Source organism: Eurosta solidaginis, chromosome 1 (genome assembly GCF_040869045.1).
Source record: "Eurosta solidaginis isolate ZX-2024a chromosome 1, ASM4086904v1, whole genome shotgun sequence".
Lineage (NCBI taxonomy): Eukaryota > Metazoa > Arthropoda > Insecta > Diptera > Tephritidae > Eurosta > Eurosta solidaginis.
In genome coordinates this window covers 76865523-76893383 of record NC_090319.1, presented here as the reverse complement: position 1 = coordinate 76893383, position 27861 = coordinate 76865523, and the positions used below count along the sequence as shown (strand labels likewise).

The window sequence follows — 27861 nt, the reverse complement described above, 5'->3', positions numbered from 1 at the left end:
AGTTACCCTCAGTTGTATATGTGAAGACGTTTTCGTGATATCGGCCAAAATGTGTACCAGAGTGACCCAGAACATCATCTTTCGGGTATCGCTAATGCATTTATATATGTAATACCACGAACAGTATTCCTGACATGATTCCAAGGGCTTTTGATTTTGCCCTGCAGAACTTTTTCATTTTCTTCTGCTTAATATGGTAGGTGTCACACCCATTTTACAAAGCTTTTTTTAAAGTTATATTTTGCGTCAAAAAACCAATCCAATCACCATGTTTCATCCCTTTTTTCGTATTTGGTATAGAATTATGGCATTTGTTTCATTTTTCAAAATTTTCGATATCGAAAAATTGGGTGTGGTCATCGTCGGATTTCACTCATTTTTAATACGAATATAAAGTGAGATTAGATAAGTACGTAAACTAAGTTTAGTAAAGATATATCGGTTTTTGCTCTAGTTATCGTGTTAGCGGTCGAGCGGAAGGGCAGAAGGTTGACTGTGTATAAAAAATGGGCGTGGCTTCAAACGATTTCGCCCATTTTCACAGAAAACAATTATCGTCATAAAAGCTATGCCTTCACCAAATTTCTCAAGGATTTGTAAATTTTTGGTCGACTTATGGCATTAAAAGTGTTCTAAACAAGTTAAATGAAAAAGGGCGGAGCCACCCACGACCGTTTTGAAATTTTCTTTTATTTTTGTATTTTGTTGCACCATATCATTATTGCAGTTGAAGTTAGCATTATTTAATTATATACTGTAAAGATATTAAATTTTTTGTTAAAATTTTACTTAAACATTTTTTTTTTAAGTGGGCGTGTTCGTCATCCGATTTTGCTAATTTTTGGTTTAGAACATATACAGTAATAGGAGTAACGTTCCTGCCAAATTTCATCATGATATCTTCAACAACTGCCAAATTAAAGCTTGCAAAACTTTTAAAAGTGGGAGGTGGCACACCCATTGTCCAAAATTTTACTAATTTTCTATTCTGCGTCATAAGGTCAAAACGGCCACCGTGGTGTGATGGTAGCGTGCTCCTCCTACCACACCGTATGCCCTGGGATCACACCCCGGGCAAAGCAACATCAAAATTTTAGAAATAAGGTTTTTCAATTAGAAGAAAATTTTTCTAAGCGGGGTCGCCCCTCGCAGATGCCGTTCGAAGTCGGCATAAAACATGTACATAGGTCCCGTCCGGGCAATTTGTAGGGAAAATCAAGAGGAGCACGACGCAAATTGGAAGAGAAGCTCGGCCTTAGAACTCTTCGGAGGTTATCGCGCCTTACATTTATTTATTTTTAATCATAAGGTCAACCCACCTAAAGAGTTTCATCGCTTTATCCGTCCTGGGTAATTAAAAAAAGTTCTTCGAAAGATTTATGGACCTCTACGCGTTGGCGATGGCGAGTACCGAAGAAGATTTAATGATGAGCTGTACGAGCTATACGCAGACATCAACATAGTCCAGCGAATTAAAACGCAGCGGCTGCGCTGGCTAGGCCATGTTATGCGAATGAAAGATGATGCTCCGGCCAAGAAAGTGTTTCTATCGGAACCCGCCTATGGAAGCAGAGGTAGAGGGCGGCCCCCACTCCGTTGGAAGGACCAGGTGGAAAACGATTTAAACTCCCTTGGTGTGACCAATTGGCGCCGGTTGGCGGAGCGAAGGAGCGACTGGCGCGCCTTGTTGGACGGCCATAACCGTTTAGACGGTTAAGCGCCAATTAAGTAAGTAAGTAAGTAAGTAATTAATTGTTGCAGTTTTTCGGTTTTTCGAAATTTCCGATATCGAAAAAGTGGACGTGATTATATTCCGATTTCATTCATTTTAAATCAGGCATGCTTAACGAACGAAACGATATCATTTCGTTACGATAATCAACGTTAATAAACGAAACGAAGTCTAACGTTAATTTTACGATCTTGACGTTAATAAACGAAACGAAGTGACTTCGTTTCGTTTATTAGCGTTGATTATCGTAACGAAATGATATCGTTTCGTTCGTTAAGCATGCCTGTTTTAAATAGCGATCTGAGATGAGTGCCCTGGAACTTACATGCCAAATTTAATTAAGATACCTCAAAATTTACTCCAGTTATCGTGTTTACGGACAGACGGACGGACGGACATGGCTAAATGAACTTCTTTTTTCGCCAAGATCATTATAGAAGTCTATATCTATCTCGATTGATTTATGCCGTTACGTGGTACCGTTATGCGAACAAAATTAATATACTCTGTGAGCTCTGCTCGGCTGAGTATAAAAAGGGATTTTCTTGTATCAAAACTACCTATGTATTGAAAGCTCGTACTGTAGCATGACACGATTTCACTTGACAACTCAAAAACCAATTGTCATTCACTCGGCAAAAAAATGAACGAATTAGCCGGCATTGTTTACTATATAGTTTGGCAGCTTAAGTAGAGGTTATGTTGCGAATAGAGTGGAAGGCAGTGGACTAGGCAGTCGAATGTCATATAATGAAGGAATGGTGTTCGGAGATTTTTCAAAGTTAAAAAAAAAAATGATGAAAGCTTTAATATAAATAAAACTATTGTTTTAATAACAACAAAAACGCCATACATATTCTGTATACATAAATTTGTAAGGATTATCTTACTTTATAATTTGAATTAAATAATCTAAAGTTTTTTTTTGAAACTGAGTCGAGAACTGTGCGTGTGAATGTGCGAATTTTCACCGATCAGCTGTTAGTTGCTCTACTTGGTAAAATTTACAATGTTAGCCGGTTTCATTGGACCACTTGGGGACAGCGCGCTGATACAACGTCCGACAAAAGAAATAAATGCTTTAAACCCTGTGTGAGTTTCATGGAATTTTTTATTTATGATCTGGAAAATTAAGTTTTTTTTTAATTTCTGTGGATAATTTCAAAGAGTTTATTTGGCATCACTGATTTAGAGGTGCATCCAAGGCGAATTCAGTAGAGGTGGTGTTATCCCAACAGCTGATTGCTTCTCTTGATAATTTTCCATACAGAGCCTTGTACAACAATATGTCAGTTAATCGAAATCAATGAAAATTTTCTTTTGTCTTGACATTCTTCTGCACGGCGAATTGGTTGAATTCGCTTTGCCACCACCTGGTATGGATTCGCCTTGGGTGCATTTTGTGGACCGTTCAATTATCTATAAGAATATGTACAGCATTGTTTACTATATAGTTTGGCAGCTTAAATAGAGGTTATGTTGCGAATAGAGTGGAAGGCAGTGGACTAGGCAGTCGAATGGCATATAATGAAGGAATGGTGTTCGGAGTTTTTTCAAAGTTAAAAAAAAAATGATAAAGCTTTAATATAAATAAAACTATTATTTTAATAACAACAAAAATGCCTTATATATTCTATAACATGAATTCGTAAGGATTATCTCACTTTAAAATTTGAGTTAAATAATCTAAAGTTTTTGTTTGAAACTGAGTCGAGAACTGTGCGTGTGAATGTGCGGATTTTTACCGATCAGCTGTTAGTTGCGCTACTTGGTAAAATTTACAATGATGTACAGCATCTTGTTCATTGTAAACTTTACCAAGTAGCGCAACTAACAGCTGATCGCTCAAAATTAGCACACACCCACAAACATCACTAATAATACGGAAATCTTTAGCGAAGTTCAAGTCAAATTTTTAAACAGACATAAAATGTTATAATTTTGGAATATATAGCATCTGGGACACCTTAATTGCAGTAATTGAAAGACAATTTTTGCTTATACTCAAGTATTTAATTTTTTTTTCTAAATTTATCTTTAATATTTATACAATGATTGAAGGTATCCAATGCAACTTTGCTCTTCTGCTGTTCTTTATTCCACTCCATTCGAGTGTCCTCTTTCACTGAATTCGAGTGCCTTCCACTCTATTCGCAACATAACCTCAATTTAAGCTGCCAAACTATATAGTAAACAATGATCTTGTTTGAGTATCAAGAGTTAAGCCCCCATTACTGATACTTAGCATAGACTTGACTTGACTTGGCGTAAACTTGGCAACTTAGCCACGATTATACTCGACTTGGCGCATAAAATCTGGCATCATAATCAGCGTTGAAATTTATTTTTAAATAAATGTCAATTTGTATGACAAAATGTCAAAATGAAATGGTATCAAACAAATGGCATCTCAAAATGTAAACGTCACTTAGAACTTACATAGAAAATCAAAATTCAACAGACTTCTAAGTCAAGTTAAGTTTTGAGTAATCAGTAACATGCAATGTTCATTTAACAGAACTGTAAGTGACGGTTCGCAAGCCAAGTCAAGTCTATGCTAAGTATCAGTAATGGAGCCTTTAGAGCTCTGGTAAACTTTTTATCAAAGCTTGAAAACCATGGCTCAATTATAAGGTTGGCTCACCTCATCAGCTGATTTTAGTTATTTCATTGCATGGTCGATGGGATTGTCAAAAGGAGATGGCAAACTAAAAGTGAAACCAACACATTGGCAACATTTTCGTACACATACAAAAACTGCCAAGTTTTATGTTTCCGTTCCATCACCTTTCGCACGAACAACAATACACAGATTTTGACAATTGGAACAGACATATTTTGTTATTGTACAGATGACCCAACCATATAGTTGAACCATGTTGAAAACTCACCATACGATTTGTACGGAAAAAACCAAAATTAAAAGCTGAAAATTGTAAATGCTATTTTTTTATTTCCTGAGCAATATTTTCACTATACCTACCAAAAGTAAAAAACTATTTATTCTTTTTTGGCACACCCTAGTATATGTACACAAATAAGTATGTATACAATTAACGATTTATTTATGTAAATCCAAAAATGCTATCAGCATCAAATATCATTAAGTGTAAGTAAATATATTAATAATAAAAAAATAGTCATAATGATATTAACACATACCTACATATGTACATATCTATGTACATGTAAGCGCAAAACACAGAAATAGAGCTTTGTTGTAATCTATAAAATTTAGTTGAATAAAAAAAAAGTATCCTTAAACTTATTTTGCCGAAATATTCATACATACACGTACTTACTATTTCACATATTTTAAGCTTAAAACAAAGATCCACTTTTTATAAAAACAAAATTACATATGTATGTATGTGCAAATGCATATATATCTACATATCTAAGCCATCAGTATTCTAGCTAATTCGGTATGTGCGTGACAAAAGTTTCTAAATAATCTGGACTGAGTTCTCACATTTGATGTCTATTAAAAACGCATTAAAGACTTATTCAAACTATTGTAAACAAAAACCTTTCCTAATATTTGTGGCAACTAATAAACTTTCTTATAAATAAATAAATAAAAAATTACATAAAACTTTGTATGTTATTGTTGTATTGAGACAATTGGATTGATGTTATTGGTGTAGCAACTTGGATGTTGCGCCGTTGATACATTCATCTCCTCTTCTTCATAAGAGGGTGGCCTTCCTTGTATCGCCTCTTTATCAAGAACTGTAGTTTTCGTATCCACCCTACTAATAAAACGTACCGCACCCTCACTGATGGATATCGTCGAAAATGCATACGGTAACGTCATCACCCTACATGAAAAGCTATAGAAAGGGCAAGACATGAAAAATCAGGTCTTTCGACATCTACTACAGAGAATAAGAAAAGAAAGTTCCACGCAATGGAAATGAAAGCGATGAGATAAACTGTCCTTGATGCCTGCGAACGATTGTCTCAGACCTTATTTTCTGGCCGAAGATGCAGCCCCACCCGGCAAAACAGATCGACCCTAGAGACCCTTATATTATGAATATCAATATGGACATCATGCTACTGTGCCAAATGGAAAGAGCATCTTAGGATCAAATTAATAACTTAAGAAATCTATCGCTTTTGGCGTTAAAACTCTGTTGGACTCGAAGAAATAAGCGAGCGCTTCCTGCCGGCAATTTGTAATATATCCTTCCGTTGAAAAGGATAGCCGTCGTGCAAATAGATAAGCACGAAATGTCGCCCGTCATCGTCACCCCCAGAGCTGAAAGAGCCATCAAAAAGGCCATGTTTTCCTAAAATAATAGGCGCAGTCGGAATTGCCATATCAATGCTAAAACACCTTTGGCGATGAGGGCGTCAGCTACAACTTGTCTTTGAAGTCTTTTGTCATACCAGAACAAGTAAAACTCCACGACTAAAGCCTGGAAAGCCAACTAACGAAGATTACTCGTATTAACCGATATCACTGCTTTCGCCAATAGCGAAGTCGTTGGAAACCGTCCTGCCCCCTCATTTGAACGCATATCTTCCGTTAGCCTGCTGATGTCCGCACATAACAATCAGCTAGATTACGGACTAAACCAGAAACCCCCATCTTAGCACGGTGCTGGTGGCACTCGATCTGTCAAAAGCTTCTAGCATAGTCAACCACGGCACAGAGCGTTCAAACCTTCCCCTTCTCAGAAAATATAAACCGGCAGGTGTCAGTACAATGTAGGACCGAAACATCTGTTAACACAGAAACCATAACAACGATCGTTTCGCTGCTCTATCCAAGTCAAAGGTTGATTTTAAACTTTACGTTAATATGTGCCTACGCACCGGCAGAGGAGGCCAAAGTTGACACTCACAGCTAATAAATGAGAGCAATATTTGGCCTAGCAAAGTAGCCTTCTTGATGGGAAGTCACTACGTAGCCCGGTTGCGGCATAATAGACCTACAGGGCCACGATGTGTGAGTGTTATCATGATGTAAAGAGGAAAGAGGAACGCAAAATTATAAGTAAATACAGGAAATAAGGTCACGTTTTTACGGTTTCTGTCGTCCAAAAAAAATTCGCTAGTGGCGTTTGTTGTTGTTGTTGTTGCAGCGATAAGGACTCCCCCCAAGACCTTGCGGAGTGTTATCGATGTTGATAGTCCTTTGCCAAATGCGGATCCGGTACGTTCCGGTAACAAGCACTATTAAGGTACTAGCCCGACCATCTCGGGAACGATTTGGTATGACCACATGAAATCTTCTAGGCCATCTAACCCTCCCACCCTCTAGATTCATGAGCAACTTGGAGTCGCCGTAGCCTCGGCTTTTAAAGAAACAGGTAGGTGATTTTGAATTGGTTTGGAGAAGCTATATATTGCGCTCGCAACTGAAATGGTTGCGCTACACAACCCTTTGGATCAATTTGATATTTTCGTCGCCTCTTACGACAGGCATACCTGCCGCGGGTTTATTCTAAGCCCGTGGCGGTGCCAGTGGCTTTTCTGCTTTGTCATCTGGCTAAACTTGGAACTAGAAAGAAAGTTAAATCGTAATCCACTAGATTCTTCGAACGAAGGTCTGACGTATTATGCGAAATACTGATGCCCAAAGTCGACGAACTGGTTGGGCTTTTTCAAACATTCACAATCCCTCACAATCCGACAGAAGACCCGAGATAGGAAGCTTGGTTCAGTGTAAATCGGTCTTCGTTGGCGAGCCTATTCGAGTCGTGTAAAGAGAAGGACGGTTATGCCTTTCAAAGAAGTCGGAGGCAACTATCATCATCGTTTATACTATCTAAAACTTCATGGAATGTCTTTATAGCTAAGAAAAGAGGAAGAAGATGACGCTGTCAAAACGTGAAAGCAAAGCCGCTTTGCTCAACTTTTCGCTTTGCTTTATTTTCAATAAATTTTATTTATCAAAATAAGGGGCATAGAAAGCTGTTTGCCTTGCTTCACCTGGCAGATGTTGTTGTTGTTGTTGTTGTTGTAGCAGTGCTTCGCCCCACCTAACAGACGCGACCAATCACAAACTGTCATCAATATCCTCTAACGGGAGTCCAAGGAAACTTGCTGTTTCAACAGGGGTGGACCATAGGGAAAGGGGTGTTAGAGGCGTTGGTTCCACATTACAATTAAAGAGATGGTTGGTGTCATGTGGGGACACATTGCAAGCGGGGCATACATTTTGTATGTCGGGGTTGATTCTGGATAGGTAAGAGTTTAACCTGTTACAGTATCCAGAACGAAGTTGAGCCAGAGTGACACGCGTTTGCCTGGGGAGTATGCGTTCCTCTTCCGCAAGTTTTGGATACTTTACTTTGAGTACTGGGTTCACCGGGCAATTCCCGGCATAAAGGTCCGACGCCTGTTTGTGGAGTTCACCAAGGACCTGCTTGTGTTTTTTCGCTTCATACGGCTGTGTTCTCAGATGCCGTATTTCCTCAAAATGCTTACGGAGATGACTCCTTAAGCCCCTAGGCGGTGCTGGCTCGTCAATCAGATGTCTGTTGGGATGCCCAGGTTTCTGGGTATTCAACAGGAACTGTTTGGTCAGCATCTCGTTTCTTTCCCTGATGGGGAGTATTCTCGCCTCATTATGTAGATGGTGTTCTGGGGACATAAGAAGACAGCCCGTGGCCATTCTGAGAGCAGTATTTTGGCAGGCCTGTAGCTTCTTCCAGTGGGTAATTTTTAGGCTTGGCGACCATATGGGTGACGCGTAGCACGTAATCGGCTGGCTAATTGCTTTGTATGTAGTCATGAGCGTTTCTTTATCTTTTCCCCAGGTACTGCCAGCAAGGGATTTGAGGATTTTGTTACGGCTCTGAATTCTCGGAACAATTGCGGCTGCGTGCTCACCAAAATGTAGATCCTGATCAAACGTCACACCCAAGATTTTGAGGTGTAGGACAGTCGGTAGCGTAGAGCCATCGACGTGGATGTTCAAAATGGTCGATATTTGGGACGTCCATGTTGTAAATAAGGTCGCGGAAGATTTAGTCGGTGATAATGCCAGGTTTCACGAGGCGAAAAAACTGGAGAGATCAGGGAGGTAGCCGTTTATTTTATTGCATAGCTCATCGATCTGTGGGCCTGGGCCTGTGGCCATTACTGTGCAGTCATCGGCGTAGGAAACGATTGTGACTCCTTCCGGTGGTGAAGGTAGCTTAGATATGTAGAAATTAAACAAAAGTGGGGATAGGACACCACCCTGTGGCACCCCTTGTTTAATTCTCCTTGGCTTCGATGTTTCGTTTCTAAATAGCACCGATGCCTGCCGACCACCCAGATAATTTGCGCTCCACCTTTTAAGACATGGGGGAAGGGTAGACCCTTCCAGGTCTTGCAGTAACGAGCCATGGTCGACCGTATCAAAAGCTTTTGATAGGTCTAGCGCTACGAATACTGTTCTATGGTGGGGGTTTTGATTTAAACCGCAATTTATCTGGGTGCTAATGGCATTTAGCGCGGAGGTAGTGCTATGGAGTTTTCTGAAGCCATGCTGATGGGAGGCTAGTTGCAAACTTGCTTGGAAATAAGGGAGCAAAATGGCTTCGAGCGTCTTTGCTACTGGCGATAGGAGAGATATCGGACGATACGACTCTCCTATGTTAGCTGGTTTACCAGGCTTTAGTAGCGGGACCACCTTGGCCATTCTCCATTTCTCGGGTATGACAAAGGTGGAAAGAGACAGGTTGAAGACCTGCGCTAAATATTTGAAACCCTCTTTCCCTAGGCTTTTAAGCATCGGCATGGCTATGCCGTCTGGGCCCACTGCTTTGGATGGTTTAGCGCGACCAATGGCGTCCTCAACCTCTTTAGCGGTGATGGTGATTGGTGACGCGCTGAATTTGTGTTTATGTGCGTGTCTGTTGGCCCTCCGTCTAACTTTGTCGACCGTAGAATGCATCATATATTGTCGGCAGAAAGCGCTCGCGCATTTTTTCGCATCCGACAGCACTTTGTCGCCAAAGGCGATGGAAACTTTGTCTTTGTGCTTAGTCGGATTCGATAGGGACTTTACGGTGGACCAAAGTTTACCCACACCGGTAGAGAGGTTACAACCTCTTAGGTGCTCCTCCCATTTCGCCCGCTTGTGTTCATCCACAAGCAATCTGATGAGTTGGTTTATATCCCTTATTTGGGGGTCGCCTGGATCAAGCTGCCTTATAAGGTCACGTTCTCTCGCTAAGTTTGTGGCCTCCGCCGGGAAGTGGGGCCGGATTTCGGGAATTCTCCCGGCGGGAATGAAACGTGCCGAGGCGGATTCAATGACCTTGCGGAAGGCACGCTCCCCTTGGCGGGCATCAGTCGGGATAGGGAGGGCAGCAAAGAGGTTGTCTGTAAAGGATTTATATTCTTCCCACTTTCCTTTTTTAAAGTTTATGAAAGTGCGTTTTTCGGTGACGATGAAGTCGCCGGTACGCTCGAGCGAAACAAGTATAGGCAGGTGGTCGGATGCCAATGATACCATCGGCTGCCAGTTGACGCAGTTTACGAGTTCTGCGCTCACGATTGAGATATCTGGCGAACTGTGACAGCTTCCTACCATACGTGTGGGGTCGTCTCCGTTTATTGTGCAGAACGTCGTTTCTTCTATTTGATCCGACAACATCTCGCCCCTACTGTCCGCCCGCAAATTTGAATGCCATAGATCATGATGGGCATTGAAGTCGCCTAAAATAATGCGATTGTTTCCAGTGAGTAAGGCTCTGATATTAGGGCGGTATCCACCGGGGCAACAGGTGGCAGGGGGGATGTAGATGTTGATGATTTCTAGGTTTGCATCGCCTGACCGGACAGATAGGCCTTGACGTTCTAAGACGTTGTCCCTGCGGTCGATGCCAGGATCAAATATGTGATATTGCACAGAGTGGTGTATTATAAACGCGAGGCCGCCTCCATTTCCGCTCTCGCGATCTTTTCTGTGGACATTATACCCAGAGCAGGTCTGCAATGCAGATCGTGCTGTGAGTTTAGTCTCTTGAATCGCAGCAATGCGGATGTTGTGCCGCTTCATGAAATTGACTATCTCCGTAATCTTCCTAGTTAGTCCATTACAGTTTAACTGCAGAATTCTGAAGTGCATGAGGGGAGACGTCGCCACTCTGGGGGTAAGTGACCGGTGACTACGCCTGGGTTGAGGAAGGCCAGGACGCAATTGCTGTTGTGGCCCTGGGACTGGGCGTCCTTGGGCAAGCATTGGGGTACCCGGATGATTTGGGTTTGCGACCTGGCAACATGGCGCGATGAAACCCGTCGAGGGGTTGCCGTCGCGGAGACCAGAACATCTAGGAAAGTGGCACCACCCAAGGCAGGAGCTGCATTGGGCGGATGTCGCAAACATATATATTCTGTGCTGGCAAACGGTGCAAACGGAGGTAGGGACTAAGAGTCTGTTTCCCTGACCTACACGATTGCTGCCGGAAAAGAGGGGGGAGAAGACGGGGGCAGGGGCTATTGCTCAGCATTGCTTCCGACTCTACTACGAAGATTGTAGTTATGAGTGGTAGCAGCTGTTTGAGTTGTTGGCGCCGTAAGGCGTAGACGTAGACTACGGGGCGCCCTTGGGCGTGAACAGCAAGGAGCCACAAAAATTTATAAAAGTTACGTGGACGTCGGGTTTTGGGATCAAGCCCAGAACAACCTGTCCGATGCAACCATCCCTTACACGAGACACACTGAACAGAGTATGACCGTCCTAAAAAGATTCTTTTCCGGCAGATGCAGCAAAACCATTTCTCAGGACCGGGGTCAGGAGACGGACCCGGATTGGATTCAATACCTTCCCGGAGCAAGAGAATATGGAGCAGTCCTGCTGCAAGGAGCTGCTGGGAGGATGACAATTTGTGGGAGGGACGAAACAAATTAAATGGGGTTACACTGAAATGACAGTCCTTGGTCGGGAAAAATCCCGAGTCGCTCCGGTACATAGAACCGACTGCCTTGGGAAGCGCTGGCAGATGAGTTCAAGGTATGGCCGAACACATTTTCGGTAGAAGTCTAGAAAAGAAGTAGACTGCTAATACGCGTCCAAACCAGGGTCCGAAACTGTTATTCCTTTTATAATATAATTCCTTGCAAAACTATTAATTTTGACTTTTAATATATCTGGATCAAGATAAAAATTATTTTCGGATTTTTATTACCTGAGTCCAATAAAACTAATTCACCTCGAACTTTTAAAAATAAAAGTCCGGAAATAAAAGTTAAATCGGTACTTATATTTTTTAAGGCCAAAATAAAAGTTCGGCTTGATAACAAATAACGGCTTATCCGAAATAAATTTCTTTATTTAATTCGGTTAAGCCGTTTCTTTGTTATCAAGCCGGGGTTTTATTTTGGCCTTAAAAAATAAAAGTCCGGATTTAAATTTTATTTCCGGGCTTTTATTTTTAAAAGTCCGAGTTTAACTAGTTCTGTTGGACTCAAAAAATAAAAATACAGATTTTACTTTTATATGTGGACTTTTATGGAAAAAGTTCGAAAAATAAAAAGGATGCATGATTCGACATGATATTGCTATAAGGATACCTGGGAACTCAAACATTTTCACATAGGAAAATTTTTTGACCAAGACTTTTTCGACTCCGAAAAAAAAAAATTATTTTCCATATCGGGAAAGAGAGTAGAGGTGTCAAAAGACGCGTATTGACTTCGACAACTCTAATCCAACGAGAAGAAAGATGTTCACTCTATCCGGAGATATTTGCAGATGAAGTTGTCAATTTTCTTGTGGTTGTTGTAATGCTGTTGTGCACTGAGAAAAGTGTGTGTACAAAAGGATTTTGCACGGATTTAATTTTGAACCCACCCCATTGGTGGACCAGCCAGGGTAATTTGTTATAAGCGCGGCCTAAGGCCGCCTAAGCAGAAAGGTAGTCTGCGCCAAAATACTATAGATCCCATCAGGGGTAATTTTTCGTGGTTCCGCCTTCGTATTATAAATACCGATGTCAAAACGCGTCGTTTGACATCTTTCTTGATATGTTTGGACGCGTACTAGCAGTCGACCCGTTTTCTGGACTTCTACCAAATATGGGTTCAGCCACACTTTGAACTTATCTGGCAGGTGAAGCAACGCAACAAAGCCTTCCACAAATGTCCTAACCAGATTGCGCATTCACGAGTTCAAAATTGCTTCGTTCTGCGCATATACGTCATAGTTGACTGCTTGAGCGAATGAAAGAAAGAGAGAAAAAACAAGTACTAAAGGAAAATTACGTATGAATTGCCCATAAAAAACAGCTGATCTTTTGTTTATTTTCGCAATGCGCAATCTTTTATGTGTGATTTGTGAAAGCCCACAAACCACAAACACACGATAGCGCATTGCCCATGTAAACAAAAGATCAGAGGTTTTTTATGGGCAGTTTTACGTCATTTTCTTAAGTTTGTTTTTTTCTCTCTTTCTTTCATTCGCTCAAGCAGTCAAGTTGCGCAGAACGAAGCAATTTTGAACTCGTGAATGCGCAATCTTCTGTTTTTGAGTTGTGGTGAAAGCGTGAAAGCCTTCTATGTAAAGCTGGAGACATTGGTGCTTTATCGGTAACCGTATCGGTAACCTTATAACAGCTGATTCGACCAATCTTATGAGAATCAATGCAATCGATTATTGGTGCCGCTAAGGTCGTAACCGTATCGTAGCCAACCAATTGTGTTTTGGTTTACCGTCGTAACGATAAACAGCTGATTACGTTAGGGATACGGATACAGCGATACGACATACGGCACCATTGACTCTGACTTAAATCCGTTTTTCGCACCAATGCGTTCGAAATTATATGTAAGATATTGCAATACATTGCAACCCTGTGGTGTGGTGCATTTTGCCATTCCTCCATTCTCAGCGTTTTCTATAGTTTTTGAAAACTTGTTTGTGAAAAAATGCCAATTTGTGAAAGGCTTTTGCGTTTGCGCTGTTTATTAACAATTAAATTAACTAAAATTCAAATAAAATACCGCCAGATGCTAAGCTTAGTTGAAAATAATTCAAAGTGAATTCTATTTAAAAATCGAAACTAAACGCATCTCTAAGCTAAATGAAGAAAGGAGTTGTAAAGGACAACAAAAGCAACGAGCGAAAATACTGAAGGAGTTAGTGAATATTTTTAGTTTGGTATTTCCAGAATTTAATAGTGAAAATATATAAATTGTGCCGCGTTACAGATAAATAACATTTAAACAACAATTCTTTGTATTACTTCCAACTTTATTCAGGAATGAAACATTTTTAATCATGAAAAACTGAACTGGTTCTTTGACCGCTGCTTTTGTGCTTTCGGTTGGAGCTACCCATGGCCAACGCCACAAATAAGGCTACATAACACGTAAACGCAATGTCTATGACAACAACAACGCAGCCGCAAATGGTTTATTAAAAAGTACAAGAATATGCATACATGTACATATGTCTACTATATGTAATTAATGTGTTTAAAGACAAAGTGCAAAAACAACAAATGTGTAGGCCGCTACCAAGGTGGCATAATAACCGCTTTGCCGTGATAGGTGTGTGACAAAAACTTGATTTTTACATGTCTATCTTAAATTCTTTGGCGACATATATTGGAGTAAAGATCCTGCGTCGTTGTGGTATACAGAAGATTCGGTGATAAGCTACTGAGTCATTAGCTCTACTAACAAGGTGGCAAATTATTTATTAATTTTGTGCCAAAAATATTCAACTTCATAGACTGGTTTTCCTGAATACTTATGTTCAACGAAACTATATAACAGGTTAGTATAAAACTTACACGATAATATTTATCTCACAATTGGGGGCTGAGTTGCTAGCGCATTGTATTTGCCCACATTTGCTTCTGTACATCCCAGGTAAATGCTGGACCTAAAGTAGATAGCTTTTCTTCTCAAGAGAACTAGTGCTCTGCATCTTAACCTTATCCACACAAATTCCTGTTCCGAGATCCGCTCCACAGTTAAAAAAGTACTTATACCAAAAAACTTGAGCAGGTATGCAGATTATCACGAGAGCCTTAAAAACTAACACACAACATCCTACCCCTAACTAACAACCACAACAAGGCTGATGCAGCTTTAGCGTAGGACGTATGACAATGGCAGTGAAAGGATTGCGCTACACAACAATTGGCAGTGCTACAACAACAACAACTACAGCAGGCTTAGCTGCCGCGTGTATATTCGCAACTCCTTCATCCGTTGTGGTATCGGTAGACCCGTTGTAGCAGTGCTTCGCCCCATCCAATAGGCGCGACCAATCACAAATTGTCATCAATATTCTCTAACGGGAGTACAAGGAAACTTCCAATTTCAACATGGGTGGACCATAGTGAGAGGGGTGTTAGAGGCGTCGGTTCCACATTGAAATTGAAGAGATGGTTGGTGTCATGTGGGGACACATTGCATGGAGGGCATACATTATGTATATCGGGGTTGATTTTGAATAGGTAATAGTTTAACCTGTTACAGTAACCAGATCGAAGTTCAGCTGAGGAGAGTGCGTTCCTCTTTTGAGAGTTCTGGGTATTTTTCTTTAAAACGGAGTTCGCCGGGCAATTCCTGGCATATAGTTCCGATGCCTGTTTCTCGTTATCACTGAGGACCTGTTTGTGGTTTTTTACTTCATACGGCTGTGTTCTCAGGTGCCGTATTTGCTTATAATGCTGACGGATATAACTTCTTAAACCCCTGGGAGGTGTGGCCTTTTCAATCAGATGTATGTTGGGAAGCCCAGGTTTCTGGGTATTCAACTGAAATTGTTTGTTCAGTATTTCATTTCGCTTCCTAATGGGGAGTACTATCGCTTCATTGATTAGACGGTGGTGTGGAGACATAAGAAGACAGCCAGTAGCGATTCTGAGAGGGGTGTTTTGGCAGGCCAATATTTCAGTGAGCAACCTTTAGGCTTGGCAACCATATCGGGGATGCGTAGCATGCAATCGGCCGGCGAATTGCGCTGTTAGTGCTAATGAGCGTTTCTTTGTCTTTACCCCGAGTGCTGCCAGCAGGATATTTGAGGATTTTATTTCGGCTCCGAATTTTAGGTGCAAATGCGGTTGCATGATCGCCAAAATGTAGATCCCTTTATCATCGACGTGGATGTCCAATATGGCCCAGTTTTGCCGTGTCCATGTTGTAAATAAGATCGCCGATGAATTGGTCGGTGACAATGTCAGGTTTCGCGAGGAGAAAAAACTGGAGTGGTCAGGGAGAGAGCGTTTTTTTTATTACAAAGCTCATCGATGTGTGGGCCTGGACTTGTGTGCATTATTGTGCAGTCATCGGGGTAGGATACAATAGTGATGGTGTCCTATAGATGTTGAACAAAATATAGGACACCACCCTGTGTGTTTAGATGATATGTTCCTGAACTGCACCGATGCTTGCCGATCAAACAGATAATTCGTGGTCCACTTTTGGAGACATGGAGGGAGGGAGGACCCTTCCAAGTCTTTCAGTAACGTGACGTGGTTGACTTTATCAGAAGCTTTTGATCGGTCTAGCGCTGCGAGTACTGTGTTGGGGTTTTTGATTCAATCCGCAATTTATCTGCGTGTTAAAGTTGTTGTTGTTGTTGTAGCGATTAGGTTACTCCCCGAAGGCTTTGGGGAGTGTTATCGATGTGATGGTCCTTTGTCGGATACAGATCCGATACGCTCCGGTAACACAGCACCATTAAGGTGCTGACCCGACCATCTCGGGAACGATTTATATGGCCACATTGAACCTTCAGGCCATCCCTCCCTCCCCACCCCCAAGTTCCATGAGGAGCTTGGGGTCGCCAGAGCCTCGTCTGTTAGTGAAACGGGATTCGCCGCTCAAAGGTGAGGTTGACAATTGGGTTGGAGAAGCTATATGTTGCGCTACGCAACCCCTTCAATCCCTAAAAGTCGTTTAGCGCAGTGATAGTGCTATATTGGTTTCGAAAGCGATGCTGATGTTTGGCAAAACGCAAATTCGCATTGAAATAGGGAAGCAGAATGGCTTCAAGTGTCTTGGACAATAAGATTATCTTACATTAGTTGGTTTCCAATGCTTTAATTTGGGAACCATTCCGGCCATTTTCCATTTTTCGGGGATGACGAAGGTGGACGGCGACAGGTTGAAGACATGCGCTAGATCCCAAGTTGTTGTTGTAGCGATAAGGTTACTCCCTGAAGGCTTTGGGGAGTGTTATTGATGTGATGGTCCTTTGGCGGATACATATCCGATACCGTCCGTTACAACAGCACCATTAAGGTTCTAGCCCGACCATCTCGGGACGATCTGTGAGTGCTAGATCGCATCATGACTGAGCTCCGATGAGGTATGTTAACTACAATTTACACTTATGGGGAGACAATTGAAGGTTAAGCTGTCATATTTCCAACTGTTTAACTGATCATATTCCGTCACATTTTGTGAGTCGGTTGATACAATCCCAACTGCAACTCCTTGATGGCAGTCTATTTTTCAAACAAACTTTTGCTAGAGTTTATAATAACATTCATATTTTTTTACAGTCTATTTAATTATGCATCATCATCATCCACTCTCGCCGTCACAGCCTTCCAGTAGCACAGCAATAACCAGCAATAATTCAACATCTTCTACAATACCCAATGTTGGAGGCAACAATGCTGTTGTTAGCGCAGGTGGAGGGAATGGCGCCTCGACTAGTACAGGCACAGCACATGTACAACAACGAAGACGTAAGAAGCGACCAAACTATGGTACACGCACAGTAGAAGTGCGACGTGGTTATAATGGTTTCGGTTTTACCATATCTGGACAACAACCATGCAGACTCTCATGCATAGTTGCCAACTCACCAGCCGACCAGGCTGGCCTCCGTGCCGGAGATTTTTTAATTTCCGTTAATGGTTTAAACGTATCTAAGTTACCACATGAAACGGTGGTGCAATTAATTGGCAATTCATTTGGCAGCATACGCATGCAAATTGCCGAGAATTATTATTCGGACAGTTCGGATGAAGAAAATGCAGCATTGATGCTGCAGCATCAAACAGCTGTGACAGGTTTGAATGGTACACTAACAAACCAATTAGGTTTATTTACAGGTGGCGCACGCACTAAGCCACGCTTTTTACATCACAAATCTAAAATGCATCGCTTACGTAATTCACCGCAAAAGAAAAGGAGTGTTACTTTACAACAACAACAACAGATTTCGCGTGCCGAACAACTGTCGAAATGCGTATCTGCACTCAAACCAATGGAATTACAAAAACTTAGACCACTCATCGAAGATCTACCACTTCCAACGGGAGTTGGTGCTGTATTTGTAGGGGCAGGAAGCAATCCGAAGCCACCTGGAGTTTCAGCTACCTCCAACCCAGCCGCTGATTTGGCTAATGTGAACGCGATGGCGCGCGCACCAGCCGCTGCTCTGGAATATCGTGCAATTGTCGGTTATTTGGGTACCATAGAGATGCCGAAACAGATATCGCATAGCTCCAAATTGCAAACGGTACGCTCGTGTATACGCAAATTGCGCCAAGAAAAGCGTCAGCCAAATATGGTTTTAATGACAATATTACCCGATTGCCTGCGTCTGCAAGCAGCTAATGGAAATACGCTTGCCAGTTATGCTTCAGAACGCTTAAATTATGTCAGCTCATCATCAGAGAGTGAGAATCGTTTTTTCGGCTTAGTCACAACCGCTGTGCACACATCACAGATGGATGAAGAAGATGAAGATGGCGATGACGATCTGAACAATGATCCAAATAATGGACGAAACGCGCCAGAAGTCAGAGATGTTGCTGGTGCTGCAAGGAATAATGGCAATGCTCACATTAGCATCTCGAACAGTTGTCATGTGTTTGTGGTGGATACAAAACTATGCGAACATCAAGCACATGTGCCACGCGCTGCCGAGTTTCGTATACACTGCACACGTGATCCTATCTCCAGCTTGTGTCTGGAGTTTCCTAATAACTCTGAATATGTTGTTAATCTCATACGCAGCATGTATACAATGCGTATAATGCCACCGATTGTACGAAATTATGCCGCGGGCAATATGGTGAATGGCAATGCTGGTGGTGGTGTGGGTGATATGCCAATGGCTGCAGCACATTCTCCACAACCTAGCAATCACAGTGAAATTTCAACGACTACCTCGAACTCCGACTCTGGCATTGGTTTCCACAACGATTGTAATAATATTTCCGATCGCATACTAGTTGTAGATTTTCCCGGCGCCCCCGATCTGCGAATGCGTCCATTGGGTCCACGACCTATTGGTATATTTAATAACTTCGAAAATGTTGCCGATAAACGTCCGTCACTGCGTACCATGTCTGAAGCTAGAGCAGCACACGGTAACAACACAGATGCTTCTGCCAACAACAGCGCTTTGTATTCTCAGCTTATACGCCCAAATTTGCTGGCAAATTTTAATCTCATCAAAAGCCCTGCAAACGCTCTACAGTCCACACGTTCCTGTGACGACGTGCTTGCTCTAGTCGAACGTAGTGCAGATGATGGCGGAGCGGCTACTTTGGATCAACAATCGCTCGGCTTGCCATATGCCTCTATGGATGATATATCTTTACATTCCACTGCGCCCTCAACATCTGCCATAAGCTGTTCTGCTGCAGATGATCACCTCTTTTTACATCCTGCAGCTTGTATGCTAGCAATGCAACATCAAAAACAACGTCCTACTGCAAGTCAAGTGTACGCTTTACTGCAGGATTGTCTTTCACGTGCACGCAATGCTCGACAATCCCTGTCGCCACGAACAAATGCAGATGTTGCACAAAGTAAGCAAAATGCGTCGAGTGGGTCAGCATGCAGTACTTCTACCTCTACTAAACGTCATTCAATTGGTTTTCAAGCTTCAGATATAGCAGCACCAGAGGCAACACTCAACACTAGCAATTTTGATGTGAATACTTGGAAAAGTTTGCAAGATTTGCGTGATATTAAAGGGAATGAACAACAGTGTGCTGAGCGCTCACCAGATGGCTCCATTAGTGAACCAGATTTATTGGTAAGTGCGAAAATATTCAATGTTTGTCAAAAACTATATTGCGCAGAGGGATTTACCCTTGAGTATGAAACTTTTTTAGCACAAAATCAAAAACCCAATTATAGTATATTTTGGACTCTTCACCGATGTATACTCCTACCAATGCGACTTACATATGCATTATAAATGTAGTATGTTTAAGCTCATGAAGAAACGGAAAAAAATTTGTAATAGAAAGGCAGATGGGTTTGTTTTGTCTAATTTCTCCCATTTGTTCCCAAAAAATTTGTTTACGTCGCCAAAGTTTACTTCCTGTTTATCAACCTCATGCGTCAACAATTAAGCTGAATTTAATCACTAGGTCCGACTGAAGGTTGTTCATACATATTTTACCAGACATAATCTGTATACTACGCAATTGCTAGCAGAAACAGATTTGTTATTAAAGACAAGAACTTGACATACATATGTTATTGCCCAGGTCCCAGCAAAGATCTATGTACATTAAGCTTGGTTGATTTGCATGGACGAAAGTTAACCCATATCGCGCCATCGATTTTTCGATAGGTTTTGGGCTCAGGAAAAAAAAGTTCCGCTAAGCATACCCAAAAAAATAATTTTCGAGCCTGCAAAATTTGAGTTTTTTGACTTTTTTTCTTTGATTTTTAAGGTTTTTTTCATGACCTATTTAAAAAATTTTCATTTGATTTTAAAATTTTCATGTATACCCTGTCCGACTCAAAATTGTCCGCTAAAAACTTTGGCGATAACGGTTTTTTGAAAAAAAAAATATTTTTTGGGTTTTGAGGAGTGTTTTGGTGAAAAAATTTATTTTTTCGGCATTTTTTTTAAGGGTTTCATCAGAAACGTGCAAAAGTGTTGCCGATGAAAACGAATTTGTCTCATAGTTCCTATCCCACTTAAAATTATGTGATAAAAACGTTGGCATTAACAGTTAAAAAAATTTTTTTTTTGGTTTTTGGGACTTGTTTTGGTCGAAATCGATTTTTTTCATTTTCAAGGCTCCAAATAATTTTTTATGTATATGTTCCCGTTAGACCACCATTAGCCATGTCCGTCTGTCCGTCCGTCTGTCTGTCCGTTGTTGTTGTTGTTGTTGTAGCGATAAGGTTGCTCCCCGAAGGCTTTGGGGAGTGTTATCGATGTGATGGTCCTTTGCCGGATACAGATCCGGTACGCTCCGGTAGCACAGCACCATTAAGGTGCTAGCCCGACCATCTCGGGAACGATTTATATGGCCACATTAAACCTTCAGGTCATCCCTCCCTCCCCACCCCCAAGTTCCATGAGTAGCTTGGGGTCGCCAGAGCCTCGTCTGTTAGTGAAACATGATTCGCCGCGGATAGGTGAGGTTGACAATTGGGTTTGGAGAAGCTGTATATTGCGCTGGCAACCTGAAGGGTTGCGCTACACAGCCCCTTGAATCTGGTATTTTAGTCGCCTCTTACGACAGGCATACCTACCGCGGGTATATTCTGACCCCCTAACCCGCTGAGGGATCCGTCTGTCATTTTGTTTGAACGCAAACTGGTCCCTAAATTTTTGAGATATCTTAATGAAATTTGGTAAGCAGGCATATTTTGATGGGGGATTTGACATTTGTCGAAATCGACCGGATCGGACCACTATAGCATATACCTCCTATACAATCGATTGTTCAATAAGAGGGTTTTCGCCATTTCTGCCTCATTTTAACATCATCAAATTTTACCACAAGCTTACGTATTGGGCATAGATGGTTGTCTGAAAAAATCGTCAAGATCGGACATATTCATAATAAAAATCGATTTCGAAAAAAATGATGAAAATCCTCTTACCTGAACAGTCGGTTGTATGGGATTTTTATTATAAATAAGTCCGATCTTGACGATTTTTTCAGACAACCATCTATGCCCAATATGTAAGCTTGTGGTAAAATTTGATGTTGCTAGCTGTTAAAATGAGGCAGAAATGGGGTAGAAATGGCGAAAACCCTCTTATTGAACAATCGATTGTATAGGAGGTATATGCTATAGTGATCCGATCCGGTCGATTCCGACAAATGTCAAATCCCCATCAAAATATGCCTGCTTACCAAATATCATCAAGATATCTCAAAAATTGAGGGACTAGTTTGCGTTCAAACAAACGGACAGACAGACGGACATGGCTAAATCAACTTAGCTCGTCCCCTGATCATTTTGGTATACTTATTGGTGGGTCTAACGGGAACATATTCATACATAAAAAATGATTTGGAGCCTTGAAAATGAAAAAAATCGATTTCGACCAAAACAAGTCCCAAAAACAAAAAAAAAAAATTTTTTTAAACTGTTAAGGCCAACGTTTTTATCGCATAATTTTAAGTGGGATAGGAACTATGAGGCAAATTCGTTTTCATCGGCAACACTTTTGCACGTTTCTGAAGAAACACTTAAAAAAAATGGCGAAAAAATAAATTTTTTCACCAAAACACTCCTCAAAACCCAAAAAATATTTTTTTTTTGTTCAAAAAACTGTTATCGCCAAAGTTTTTAGCGGACAATTTTTAGTCGGACAGGGTATACATGAAAATTTTAAAATCAAAAAACTCAAATTTTGCAGGCTCGTAAATTATTTTTTTTTTGGTATGCTTAGTGGAACTTTTTTTCCTGAGCCCAAAACCTATCGAAAAATTGATGGCGCGATATAAGTTAATAAATCGACCCAGCTTAATGTAGATATATGTAAATGTGAAACAACGTTAACCTCTTTATAACATTTCGAATTGAATATTTCTTGATATCATCAACCAAAAATCCATAAATATTCGGTGTATATTTTCTCTCGAAAATCCAGCAAGCATCGCATCTTATCCTGACTAAATTCAGTAAATGAAAGGGATCAGACTATCGATATTGAGAAGTGTCAGGCGTCATATCCGTATGTAAGCCATCGAGTTGTACGTTGTTGCTGCTTGTGGCAACAGATTTGTGCGTCCAGAGTCCAGAGTAGCACTATTGATTATTCATTGAATCTCTAGTGTGACATTATTTTTTGACTAGCGGTGCCTAATAAATAAAGGCCATTTGCAAGTCAGCTTCTCGTTGTTTTATAACTTCGACCCACCCACACCCTTCAAATTTGTATCCAAGGCAGAGCCCGCTGTCCCTTACAATACAACAAACTGGTAGTATAACATAGGTGCAATTGTTCTCCATTGGTGCATCAAGGGGCAGAATATGACCTCGGTATCTAGTGTGTACTATCTCTGTAATATAAGTAATTATGCTGTGAACGCCGGTTTCATTATAATTCTGGTAGAAATTTCCAACCATCTTGAAATCTCTCATCCGTTTTTTTCGCATTCATGCCTTTAATTCTCTAAAAGATATTTCATCTGAATCCGTGATACGATATCTACGGCCTTTTCCACCCGAGGTGGATTCCCTTTAGATGAGACATATATCCGCTGAATCAGCGTCATATCAACCGAACCCTCCTCAAGATTAAGCAGATGTTTGCTTGACAATACTGTTCTATGTTAAAGCTTTTGTGGAACCAGTTTAGCATAATTGTCTTTCAGCAACGTTCGGTCTTAGAGTCCATCTCATCGTTGTAGCGCTTTCATCTTTCCTTGTTGTGACTCTATTCTTCCTCTCTCCTAGCTTTTCCTTTTCGTTTTAAGGTTCATTTAACCAGCACGACGACCTTTCCGACAAAGCGTGCTCAGCGGTCTAATATTTAATAAGAGGAGGGATAACCGTCCTCCCCAGCGCCCCTTGCTGCGACAAAGCCTCCATTACTTCCCGAGACGGCCCGATTTCGGTAAAGCTCCGTTGATATACACCCCGGCTGCAAATCATATAAAAGGCACGGTGGCATAGCACCCTGGATTAGGGGGGAGGGCAGTTTTTGTTGTTGTTGTTGTTGTTGTAGCGATAAGGACTCTCCCAGAAGGTTTTGAAAAGTCGTATTGATGTTGATGGTCTTTTGCCGGATATAGATCCGATGCGTTCCGGTAACAAGCACCATTAAGGTACTAGCTCGATCATCCCGGGAACGATTTAGTATGACCATATGAAACCTTGGGGCCATCCTGCCCTCCCACTCTCTATATCCATGAGGAACCTGGGGTCGCCAGAGCCTCGGCTGCTAAAGAAACAGGACTCGGCATGGGTAGATCAGATTGCCAATTGGGTTAAAGAACCTATGAATTGCACTGACAACCCCTTGATAGGATTGCGTTACAAAACCGCTTGAATGAATTTGGTATTTTAGTCCCATAACCCACTAGGGGAGATGGCATTTATTGTTGCGTAAAAGCGTAGGTGCAGGCAACTATCTACTCTGGCACATACTCGGGTGATTTGGAGTTCGTCTAAGCTCTCGCACCAAAGAAAATGTGCCTGCCGCTAGCAAGGAGATGCATGACCGTCAATGGTTAAGGTGCTATATTCATGTTACATATTGTTACAAAAGTTGATTTCAGAAGTTTTGTGCGATGACTAAATTCATTATTTTCAGATTATTTTATTAAGTAATACTTAACACCAATTTTTGGTACAACATCAAAAAGCGTCAACAGAGATTTCAAAACAGATAAAAAAACTAAGACAATTTGTTTTGACAAAAAAACTATTTCTATTTTACATGACGTCACTGCATATGCCCACATATATGCAATGATAATGTTTTTCCTCAGATTAATTCAAGTGCGTCACACTCTCTTTTTACGCCTTTTTCTTATCTGCATAAATGAATTGATAAGCTAACAAAAAATTGGGCTAAACGTTTGATTGAGCGCATTCGAAAGCTTAATTTTTTATTTAATTTTACCAACGTTTACACGTTTACTTTAGTGCCCTACATAATTAAAAAGAAACGCTGTGTCCTCACAGTTTTATTCAAGCATGGATAGGTTTTTTCATGCTTTCGGTTGCCAATTTGTTTCCGGCTCCAATGCATATATCTGCATCTACCGTTGGACACGCGGAACGATGGCATAGTCTACGTTCAGGAAATAGCACCATTAAGGTACTAATCCAAGAAAGATTTAATACGAACAACGATTAACCTTCTAGGTCATCTATTCCCTTCTTCCGTGATTAACTTGTGGTCTCGAGAACCTTGCTTGCTAAATATCCAGAATTCGCCACGGATAAGCGATGTTGAGAATTGAGATGGAAAAGCCGTGCCGCACAACCCCTTGAATCCCATCTGAATTGGTTCAAGCTCTTTTGCGTCGAAAGTAGCCCTGACCGTAGAGATTGGTTCTGATGCGTCTGCGGAAACAAAATTCTGAAAGACACCATACTTCCAATGTGTCTCGTGGAGGGATGAGGGGGTAGTCTGAGCTAGCGGACAAAGCTATTATACGCTCAGCTTCTTTAAAATTTGTATGGCTCCTTGCCTTTGTCTTCAAGGGTACCCCCAAGGAATGCCTTCCTATACCGAGCTAGCTAGCTATGCAGTAGGGCTCTTGTTTCCTATCGATAATTCTGCTAATTACTTTATTTAGTTGATTAGTCGAGTAGCAACTTTTACATTGATTGAGATCGACTAGCTGTTATTCTATTTCAACATAATCGACTATTCGTTATTTGAATACTGGCGGTTTCATACATTAAATTTTTGTCGTTAAAAAAAAAAATTTAAAGTTTCAGGAATTAAATTATAAAATAAAAAATAATCTACGACGAGATTTTAGGCCGAGCTTCTCTACCAATTTGCGTCGTACACCTTTTTAATGTTTCATACAAATTGGCGGACGGGAACTTCTTGTTTTGTGCCGACTCCGAAGGCATCTGCAAGGCAGACGAGTTTTCACCGAGAAGCTTTCCATGGCAGAAATATACTCGGAGTGCTTCTAAGCGGCGACCCCGCTTAGAAAATTTTTCTTTTAATTGAAAAACTTGTTTCTAAAATGTGATTGTTACTTTGCCCGGGGCGTGAACCTAGGATTGTCAGTGTGGAGCATGCTACCATCACATCACGGCGGCCGCCATTAAATTAATTGTCTAAAAAATTTGCTTCGAAATGAGTTTCCGGAAACGTAGCTGGGTATGGAACTTTTTTTTTAGTTCCGGGGATATCAAAGAAGCAAAGTGCAAATAAAGTCCGCTGCAGATAGCCTACCATAACTCCACAACGTCTTTACAAATAGCAGAACTAATTACAAATAATAAAGAAAAAACGATTCGAATAGTCGAATATGTCATTAATCGCTAGCAAACAAATACATAATCGATAAGTAATAATCGAATATTTAACTTAACATATTGCTAATCGACTAATCGGTTATTCCAAAAGTTGTTTATCAAGACCTCTACTAAGCAGCCAACTAAGTGGGACACTCCGACTTTAACCTGTGAGCTTTCATTCACAGGGCTACGGCAGCATACGCGATCAAGCTTTGAGCCATCAGGGCGTAGTCATTCGTCACTGACTCCCCGAGGGACGACCTCTTCTCTGTCGTACATGTAGAGCAAATAGATGATGAAACGTTCAGCATAGTGAATGAAGACGCCCCTACAAATTCGTAGAGAATTGTCATAGTTTATCAGTTTATATATCTATCGATGCCTACATGCATCCGACTACCTACCAATACTTCTCCCACTAAATCGATCAGCCGATTTCATTACTTTCGAAATTCTAAACTTTATTAACTTCCACAAACCTTATTGGCTAGGTTTCAAGAAATTTACATTTATTCTTAGTTCCACTGATGTTCGAAAAAGGCAACGTGAGCTTCGCATGATCATCAACGCGGCTTTGGTTTGCTGCATATCTACTGGTAGTATCCGAAAAATACGTCAAAATTTCTCTACCGTAAAAGCGATCCACATGGGAAAAACATTTAGGAACTGCAACCTACCTGTACACCATAGTTCACGTTTGATTAGGACCTTTAATCAAATTCTGCTTTGCATCCTATTCATATAATGGATTCGGCCTAGAAGACTTACTTTGTTGTTTAGATTTAGCAAGTCCATAGATCTTAGTATAAGCATTAAATTCGTTCTTATAACTGAATATACCTCTTCACCCGCTTGTAGTGTACATAATGACGTATCGTATTTCGCAAGACGCCGTCACAAATGCCTTCACCTCTGTCACCCCTTTCTTAGTGACATACTTCCATGAATTTCGAACAAATCGAACTGAGGAGCAAATATTTGTTTTTAGAATGTTCAGTTACTCGTCTACCTTTCAATAGAAATACGTGCAGCAAATCTATGTCAGATCAAGTACAAAATTTCGGTTGTGCAAGTAATTTTAATATACATCGAAAAAAATCCACAGAAAATAATAAAATACACATGATCTGTAAAAAGCTCAATATTAAACGTGCTCGGAAATTGTTGCAGTTCAAGATAAATCAATTTAAAAAATAAAACAAAAATTGCATCTCTAAAAAGATTGTGGAGACGTCGAGAAAGCAATTGTGTATGCAAATTCATATTTTTTTTGTACTTTTAATTTTTCACGCTTAAAAAGAAAGAATGAATACATAAGCGACCACTCCCGGTGACTTTGAGTTCAGCGTCTGGATCTAGGGTCATCATTTAACTTGACAGCTATTCATATTTGTGAAAAGCATGCGCATATCCACATGTACCCACATTAGGGTCTTCTTACCAAGTCATTTTCTTATCTTATGCATAAATGTGCGCTTTGTTTTAAAATTAGTTTAAGTAGAAACAGGTTTTTTCAATTAAAATAAAGTTTTTCTAAGCGGGGTCGCCCCTCGGCAGCGATTTGGCAAGCACTCGGAGTGAGCCATAAACAGCTTCTCTGCGAAAACTCATCTGCCTTGCAGATGCCGTTCGGTGTCGGCGTAAAATACGTAGGTCCCGTCCCACCACGTTGTAGGAAAAATTAAAAAAGGCGCACGAAGCAAATTTTAAGAGAAGCTCGGCCTAAAATCTCTTCGGAGATTATAGCGCCTTGCATTTATTTATTTTATTTTAAGTCATTTCATATCGTTTCCGTTCAGTGTAACTTTTTGTATCGTCTCGCCTCCTACCTGTTAAGAGTCCAATAGCCAAAAGATACAATTCTTATTATTAGTTTAAAATGGCTGAACTATTTACATGTGCATTACTTTAGAAATAAGAATGCATTTAAGACCACGATTTTGAAATGACTTAGACCACTTTCATAATAATGCCACAAATAATCCAAAAGGTTTATAAAG

The 27861-nt window shown here is 40.9% G+C and overlaps 1 protein-coding gene across 1 annotated transcript in view; it reads left to right on the top strand.

Annotated features, from left to right (window-relative positions):
• The first annotated feature begins 13606 nt into the window (after positions 1-13606).
• loco (locomotion defects) overlaps positions 13607-27861 on the top strand; it is a 418869-nt gene continuing 404614 nt past the window's right edge. The window contains exons 1-2 of the mRNA XM_067758422.1: positions 13607-14458; positions 17203-19700. Of these exons, the coding sequence (XP_067614523.1) occupies positions 17214-19700 (2487 nt within the window). The 5' untranslated portion in view covers positions 13607-14458; positions 17203-17213. The remainder of the gene's footprint in view (positions 14459-17202; positions 19701-27861) is intronic.